This window comes from Antrostomus carolinensis, unplaced genomic scaffold, assembly GCF_000700745.2.
Source record: "Antrostomus carolinensis isolate BGI_N321 unplaced genomic scaffold, ASM70074v2 scaffold2568, whole genome shotgun sequence".
NCBI lineage: Eukaryota > Metazoa > Chordata > Aves > Caprimulgiformes > Caprimulgidae > Antrostomus > Antrostomus carolinensis.
The window spans coordinates 1-8,623 of NW_010334796.1; the positions used below are offsets into that span (position 1 = coordinate 1).

Genomic DNA, 8,623 nt, shown 5'->3' on the forward strand with positions numbered 1-8,623 from the left:
CAATCCAAACCATTCTGTGATTCTATGAATGGCGAACCGTGCGCACCTACTTCGTGTCTTACATAAGACTGTACCCCTAACAAAACAAAAACCACTTTTAATGTTTTCCTAACACTTGGCTTAATGTGCATCCTGCAAAGTCATCATTCCTGCAGAGAGGAGCTTTGTTCCTTTATACAGCTCACCATGGTTTTACAGAAGAAATGGGGCGAGGTCAGTGTGATGGTACTCGCAGCTGGGCACAGAAAGGACTGAGTGCTCTGTAAGGATGTAAGGAAAAGTAGAGGAGGATGGCAGCTGCCTGGGTAATAAAATTAAAGTAATAGGATGTAGTAGATCCTCGAGTGCAGCGACAGTAAAATTATGGGGTTAAAAAAAGGAAAATTTAGTCCATCACAGAGAATCCCTATGTGCTAATCTCAACCTTTGAAATATTCCTCCAGGCATGGTGGTAGGAATTCCAGTGTTTTGGAATGCCAAAACAGAGTGTGCTTAAAAACAGACAAAACAAAAAAACCTAACCAAAAATACACCAAAAAAGAAAATCACCACTCCAAAAAAAATTTCTGCTGTCTGTTTGTTGCAAGTATAAACAAGATGGAGTGACTTAGGTCACTGAGTTTAAAAATAAAAACGATTGTGAATAGTTGTGGCCTATTTAAAGGCAGGGATTTCCTTGTAAGGATAAATTTCAAACTTAAGTTCTTAACTAGCAACATTTTTTAAAAAATCCAAAGTTTCTGTGTTGGTCGCATAAAATTGAGACTTTGTGTGTAAACAAAAGTAGAATAATGGACGTTAAGACTAATTTCTCAAACACTAAACACTTGTTAAGCATGGTTTTTGTGTTAGTGAAATAACTTGGCTTTAACCTACATCTGTTCATCTCCAGGGCCGAAATTCATATTTTCACTTACAAGTACTTAATATAAAATGTTATGAAACTTCTAATGATGTTTACAGTATACTCAGACCAAAGACTCCCTGGAGGCAAAGGCCTGCCTTTTGCAAACGACCTTGTAGAATACCTGGAATTTAACTTTTTCTGTAAACCTAAGGAAGATTAAAATAGGTCTCCCCAGAATGGATGTGAATAATCAGCTGCTTTTTTTTGTTTTCTTTTTTTTCTTAAAAGATCTGCCACGATGCCTGGGTCTCTTCCAGTGAATGCTGAATCCTGCTGGCCCAAAGATGTGGGAATTGTTGCACTGGAAATATATTTTCCCTCTCAGTACGTTGACCAGGCGGAGCTGGAGAAGTATGATGGTGTGGATGCTGGGAAATACACCATTGGGCTAGGCCAGTCAAAGATGGGGTTCTGCTCTGACCGGGAGGATATCAATTCTCTCTGCTTGACTGTGGTTCAGAAGCTTATGGAGAGGAACAGCCTTTCCTATGACTGTATCGGGAGACTGGAAGTCGGAACGGAGACGATAATTGATAAATCAAAATCTGTAAAGACTGTCCTGATGCAGCTTTTTGAAGAATCTGGTAATACAGATGTAGAAGGAATCGACACCACCAATGCGTGCTATGGAGGCACTGCTGCTCTTTTCAATGCTATTAATTGGATTGAGTCCAGTTCTTGGGATGGTAAGTTCAGGCTATTTTCTTGAAAAATTACATCATCCTCTGGTTTTGAGTAGTCTGCCTTATAATGACAGTGTTCATGTTTAACCGTATAAAACCCAGAGGGTAAACTCTTTTTTCTCTTCTGAAGACTTTTTCTTAAATGCTCTGGGCGTTTGCCACTAGTTCAATTACAGTGCAAAAAATTATGACGTGGCTAATAATCACTGGTCTTTTCCTGTAAATTTTGGTGGCTGCCAGGAAATTGAAATGGCGAGGGGGGTGGGGGGAAATTCAGGAGTGAAGAGCCCCATAATCTTGGGATCATCTCCTCTACAGCCAAAGTCTAAAAATTGCTGATGGACATTAAAATGTGCGAGATTGTTGTCTGTTTCTCATCGTTATTTCTGTGTGTTTTTCACAGGACGCTACGCGCTTGTTGTTGCTGGAGACATAGCTGTGTACGCCACTGGAAACGCCAGGCCAACAGGTGGAGCTGGTGCTGTTGCTATGCTAGTCGGTCCCAACGCTCCGTTAATTTTTGAGAGAGGTCAGTCCTGTGAGAAAACAAATACCACCATTCACCCCAATAACTAGATCCGTTTTGAAGCTTGACCCCTGTCTTTTGTGTGATGCTGGAGGGCTGGATTGACTCCCGCTGGTGTCAGAAGTTGTACTTTGTCTCCTCTTGTTCTGGGCTAACTTGGCCGAGTCCCATTATAGGAGGCAGCAAGGAACAACTAGAGATGCTACTGTCTGTTTGTTTCCTTGGGAGTTCTCAAGTAAAATTGACAATAGAGCTTAATGACACATCGCTCTGCCTCCAAGGCAAAATGATGAAAATAATTTGTTACCTGTGTTTGTCATGCTCAGTCCTTCTGTATTTCACAAGCAATTGAGAACTGTGTGAAATGTTACCTTAAAGGGCCTGAAGTGTCAGGAAAAGTGCTGCTTGACTGGGACCAAATGCCACTTGTTTCCCCACACCTGTTAAGAGATACATTCAGATTGACTCAAAGCAACTGAATAAAGTAATTTTCAACTTTTGTCAATTTCTCTCCCTCAGGGTTGCGTGGAACCCATATGCAGCATGCATATGACTTCTATAAACCGGATATGGTGTCTGAATATCCTGTAGTTGATGGCAAGCTGTCTATACAGTGCTACCTCAGTGCATTAGATCGCTGCTATACTGTCTATCGCAACAAAATCCACGCCCAGTGGCAAAAGGGTATGTACGCAGCCTCACCTGATGATGTCAGAATGTGTAACTACACGATGTATTTTCAAGTTTTAGCATCCAATCTAAAGACTGGTCTGTGGGTCCCTTTCTTCATGTTTGTGTGTTCTGAGGCAATTGAAACGTTCGTTCTCTCCCCTAAGAAATGTCTTATTTCTGGTATGGCTGAGTAACTGATGGTCAGTACGCAGCAGCCTCTATAGGCTTTTGTTGGTATTATGTGTAATACCTTGCTTAAAAGCGTGTTATTCCCCCCTCCATCCAGGCTCTTAAGATATTGAGGTTAATATTTAAATATTATGTAGTGATCCTGATTATCTTTTTACCCCATATGTTTAGTAATTGCTTCACTCATGATAAGAAGCATAGGTGTGAAGATGTTAAATGAAGTAGATTATTTATTATGTCAAAATGTTGGATAGAAAACAGATTCTGTTAAGCTTATAACTTTTTCTTCTAGAAGAAGGGCAAATGTTAGTTGGTACAAAAGATCAGTAAGAAATTTTTAAATAGAAGAAGCAGCAGTGTTTTAAATGAACTTGACAGCAATAGTTAGTCTTACAGTTGTCTCTTGGATGCTGACATGTTAGGGTGACTCGTATCCTGCCACCCCCCTATTTTATTTTCATTGTTGAAGTGAGTACTATACATAAGTTGTAACGCAACATTTCTGTCACTTCCAGAGGGGACAGACAGACGTTTCACCTTGAATGACTTTGGATTCATGATCTTCCATTCTCCCTACTGTAAACTGGTACAGAAATCCGTGGCCAGACTCTTGCTGAATGACTTTCTCAGTGACCAGAACCCAGAAACAGCAAACGGTGTTTTCAGTGGTCTGGAAGCATTCAGGTGAGAACGGCTGCCATCTTCCTTATTCACATAATCTTAATTTGTTGCACATCCAAGGTCTGTTTTTACTTTCTGCTATTTTAGTAACTGTTCCTGAACTTTTTTTTTCTTTTTTCTTTCTTTTAAATAGGGATGTAAAGCTTGAAGATACGTATTTTGATAGAGATGTGGAAAAAGCTTTTATGAAAGCTAGTGCAGAGCTCTTCAATCAGAAAACCAAAGCTTCGTTACTCGTATCCAATCAGAACGGAAACATGTATACCCCTTCAGTCTATGGTTGCCTTGCTTCTCTTCTAGCCCAGTAAGCATAAAATTGGGAAAAAAGTTACAGCTTTTTGTATGTAAGGCCATAAAAGTTTTTTTGTTTCTGAAAGCCTTTTGTAAAAGCACCATCCCTCTAGCAAACGTTTTCGTACTAGATTGACTTAAGTAGAAAGACTAAAATTAAAAAATTATTCTGTGCACGCAGTCAGTTCAAGTGACAAGCAGGTTCCAAATGTCTGTGTCAGAAGCTGATCTGAAAGAGCTGCTTACTGCCTTCTGAAGTAGAATCTGATTTTTAAGACGGTGTCTTTTCCCAGCCTCAACCTTCATCCTCTCCCCTCAAATACAAAACTCACTGCAGGAAAAAACAATCAGAATGCCCTCTCTGTTTCATTGTAATAAGCAAGGCCAAATTAAATTAGTACTTAGTTAATTTTTTCTTTCAATGCCAACTTTTACAAACCCATGTTAAGTTTAAATTAAACCATTCCTCTGGGATCCGTTTTTCTTTCTTCTAACTTTGCCTTCCAATATGTGGTTGTTCATTTTAGGCTTTAGGTCACTTAAGAGTGAAAACTGTCTGCCTTCTATATGATAATAATCTGGGCATTTCTTTGCTCTGTTTTGCTTAAGCAGCTTTGCAACTCGGAACAGCAGTGTTTGAAATTGTGTTTATAAAAGTCATCATTTATGCACAGAGCATGCTAAATGTGTATTGTAGCCAATATAATTCGCTGGCTGCTTTTTCTAAGCTAGCTGCACTTTCTAGATATTAAAAATTGGCACCTTGGCTTAATTCTCACTTGAAACAACTGTTGCTTGATTTGCAGGTACTCCCCAGAGCAGCTGGCAGGACAGAGAATCAGCGTGTTCTCATATGGCTCCGGTTTTGCTGCTACCCTGTATTCCATCCGAGTTACGCAGGACGCCACTCCTGGTGAGTGAAAGGAAGAGGTGTTGGTTATTATCTCCCTTGCAGACCTCACCTCTGAGTGCCTTGTTACGCTTCCCACCACCATAAGTAAACCTGCAGAGCAGTGCCTAATGACAGTAATGCCAGACTGCAGGGAATGTTTAAGTGTCTCTTTGGGTAAATAAGTACTATTCTTCAAACTCTGTTCACGTTTTGAGTAATTGGGAATATCTTTAAATTGCTAAAAGTTTAGCTTCTGTAATGCAAAATGATTTGAATGGGCTTGAAATGTTAACGTGCTAGCGTGCAGTTCTCAGCGCCGGTGGTACCTGACATAATGGTTTTATATGTAGGTTCTGCGCTGGACAAAATAACTGCCAGCCTTTCTGATCTCCAAACAAGACTTGACTCAAGAAAATGTATTGCACCTGATGTCTTTGCTGAAAACATGAAGATTAGACAGGAAACGCATCATTTGGGTAAGAACTTCATAAACATAAATAATCCCTAGTCTCACAGCAAAACACTCATCGCTTAATTCACCAGACTTTAAATGATAAGGATGTAGAATGAAGGAAAAGTCCAACCCTTTCTCCATCTGAATAGCTGGTGTTCATTGGCCCAGCGTGGCTGAAATGAGAATGCAGACTTGGTTTTTCTGTCTCACTACGTCCCAGCTGCAAAGGCCTGTGTCTATGTATAAAACTCTCTCCAGGAACCAACCTAACAGTGTGTTACTGGCTTTTTTACAGCCAACTATATTCCACAGTGTTCGGCAGAAGATCTGTTTGAAGGAACGTGGTACCTTGTGCGTGTGGATGAAAAACACAGGAGAACTTATGCACGGCGCCCACTCATGGGTGATGGACCTCTGGAGGCAGGAGTTGAAGTTGTCCACCCAGGCATTGTTCATGAGGTGAACACTCAGCGCTCTTTTAATGTTTGATATAAGTGGTGGAACGGTTTATGTGTTTGTCTTAGCATGTGCATGTTATGTTAAAAGAGGAAGTGGTTTAACAAGCTATATTAAATACTTTGTTAACGTATGTAACATACAAGCCAGAAGTAAAAAATTGAACATGGGATTTTAAAAAGTACATTTCATCATAACAAGAATGAAGCTGCACAAGAATGAAAGAACAAGAAACTGGCTCTTTTCACGTAATCAATTTGCATGAAGCATGACCGATTTGATTAAGACCAAGCTGTCCAGTGTAGCATGAATGTTGTTTGAGAGTTGGACTAGCCATGAAGTATGAATGTCTGTGAAAGAAAACTGTATTTAATGGTTTTTTTCCCTTCTTCTTAGCACATCCCAAGCCCTGCTAAGAAAGTGCCAAGAATCCCTGCAACAACAGAATCTGAAGGCGTTACTGTTGCCATTTCCAATGGGGAGCATTAAGATACCTCTGTGAGGTGGGGAATGAAACAAAGGCAGGGTGAGAGAGAGAGAAAAAGGGTTGCAGTAGTGCTGAAGTTTCAGTGTACAGTAGTACTTCACTCAAGCATGGAGAAACTGTTTAAGCTCCTTGAAAAGCTTTGTCATAATATGGTGTGCTAGTATTTATAGTATTTTCAGAACACTAAAAATCATGAGTATACTGGAGATGGAGGGACTTGCCTGGGGATATATGGATTCCTTAACATGTCTGAATTTTTTAATTGCTGAGTAGTAGCTGTAGTCTATTACAAGGTCTTTGTACACAGAAAAAAAGAATCTTCTGCTTGCTCTTTCCATGTAAAATGACTTGAAATCTACACTGTCAACTTCTACTTCTACTCAAGTGTGTGGCAAAATAGTCCAAGCTTTTAACGTTAGGGTTCTCAGTGCCTTGACAGTAAGCAGTCACTCTTCTGAATACTGCACTTCTCTTTCCCCTTATCACCTTCCCTGTCTTCTCCTAGTCTGCCTCCCATCACCCCATTGCTTCGGGAAAGGTACAGAGCCAGGTAACATCCATTGCTGGAACAGAATCTCTCTCCCCTGTCAAAATGACTGGATGCAGGACAGCTAGACTGACAGGTGGTTTTCTTCCAAGAAACTCTGTGACCCACTGAGTTAGTTACTGTGTCTTTCCTCCAGACATCCGTACTATGCGTTTTATACCTGCATTATAAATCACAGCAGCCTGGGAGGAAAGTGGAAGAAGAAAAGCAGTAGTAATTTTTTTCTTCTAAAGAAATGGGTTAACTGATCTGGCACCGTTCAGGATTTGCTTAGTAGAAGTATCTAAGGCAGCAGAATTTTCGAATAAAACTTTTACATATTATGGAGATGTTTTAACTGGCAAACGAAGCAAGGGAGGGAGATCACTTTGTCTGGAGCTCTGGCCTCTCTCTATTCTTTATATAATACATTTCTGAAAGACTATTTCTAACTTTGAATTTGGCTTTGTACTTTTAAGTCCTTCTCGTTATTGGTAATACTGTAGGAGTGGAGTCTTTTATTTCTCTCTCTCTTTTATTTTTATTATTTTTTTTTAATTTTCCCAATATGCAAGCTAAAAGCTATCCATTTTGCAAGTGGTAGATACACAGTGGTAATGGGGAGTCCATTCTGGTAGATTTTTAAAGTCCAGATTGGAAATAAACTATGACATGAGCCTTGTAAGCTTGTAATATATATTTAAATTGAGCTAATGTACAGAGTGAAGTTTTGTTGAATTTATTTCTTTGCTAATTCTACAAAGCTACATTATCTAATATAAAGTAGCAGAAAATGATTTGTCTGTTAAATTACAATTTTTTGTGTGTAATGAAGTGTTTGTATTATCTGTCACTGACTAGGATTTGATAACTTGCTGTATTTGTACAGTCAAGCCTTGGTAAAATAGTTGTTTATTATAAATTGATGAATACTAATCTGTTTGTTCTGCTGAAAATGATGGAGCAATGATGCATGACGATAGTGTTGGCAAGTGTCTTGGTTTAGGCTGCCCTCGTGAAAACTTATCTTGGCGCCAGGAAAACAAATTGCCATGGAACAAAGTCCATTGCTGGCAGTGGACAAGCCAAGCAGTGAGCTACTGGCACAGAGTTAACCACAGGGACCTCACGGTCTGTGAGGCTGATCCTTTATTAAAATAAAGCTTGAGATATTTGAAACCTGTTGGAGTAGTGCTGACTTGTTGGGTTTTCAGGATGCATTTTTTTTTTTCTTTAACAGGAAAGAAAGAGGAAACTGGCCCTGGGAATTCCTGAAGTTGTGGGTTCACAAGCTGTGTGGACCTTCTGGATGTTTCTTAGTATCATTCTATTATGAAAGTGGAAAGAAAGAGTTGCTTAGGCTGGTGCAAAACCATTATTTCAGGGCTGTGTTCAAGATAACTTAAATGCTGTCATTTGGAAACTATTTATAGCGGAGGAATTAATTCCAAGCTTATGAAATATAATCAATCTTTATTACTGTCTTATGAAAGATGGTATTGTTTTATCCCCTTCAGAAAAACTGGGAAGGGGAATTGGTTCTTGTTTTGTTCGTATCGGAGTCTCATCGAGTCCAGTTTCCCACCAGTCCAGTTTCTCCCTCCCACAGGTGGCTTTTCAGAGTCATTCTGTTGCTCATTTACATTAATTACTCCTTTTAAAGCCACCTCATCAGTCCCCATAATAGTTAAGGCATCCTGCTCTTACATTTGAAAGCACCAGCTGTACCTCTCTAAACCTTGTATTGGTTTACTTGCCTTCACTAACATCATACGGGCTCTGTCTCTTAGCTTAGGCAGGTTCAGAGGACAGCTGCTGCACTTTTCCATCATTTGCATTGGAGATGATGGTGTTGAAGA

At 39.8% G+C, this 8,623-nt stretch overlaps 1 protein-coding gene across 3 annotated transcripts; it reads left to right on the forward strand.

The window, feature by feature from the left end:
- Window positions 1-1,139: 1,139 nt before the first annotated feature.
- HMGCS1 (3-hydroxy-3-methylglutaryl-CoA synthase 1) lies at window positions 1,140-8,212 on the forward strand. 3 transcript variants are annotated; one of them, XM_010174289.1, is made up of 10 exons: window positions 1,140-1,593; window positions 1,994-2,119; window positions 2,636-2,800; window positions 3,493-3,661; window positions 3,792-3,962; window positions 4,756-4,862; window positions 5,192-5,317; window positions 5,591-5,754; window positions 6,148-6,254; window positions 8,005-8,212. In XM_010174289.1, the coding sequence occupies exons 1-9, from the start codon at window positions 1,146-1,148 to the stop codon at window positions 6,238-6,240; spliced, it is 1,569 nt and encodes a 522-aa protein (XP_010172591.1). In that variant the 5' UTR covers window positions 1,140-1,145; the 3' UTR covers window positions 6,241-6,254; window positions 8,005-8,212. The 3 variants fall into 3 exon arrangements, with proteins under 3 accessions (XP_010172591.1, XP_010172590.1, XP_028942400.1); XM_010174288.1 differs by lacking the exon at window positions 8,005-8,212 and having other exon boundaries at window positions 6,148-6,552; XM_029086567.1 differs by lacking the exons at window positions 1,994-2,119; window positions 8,005-8,212 and having other exon boundaries at window positions 6,148-6,552.
- Window positions 8,213-8,623: the final 411 nt, after the last annotated feature.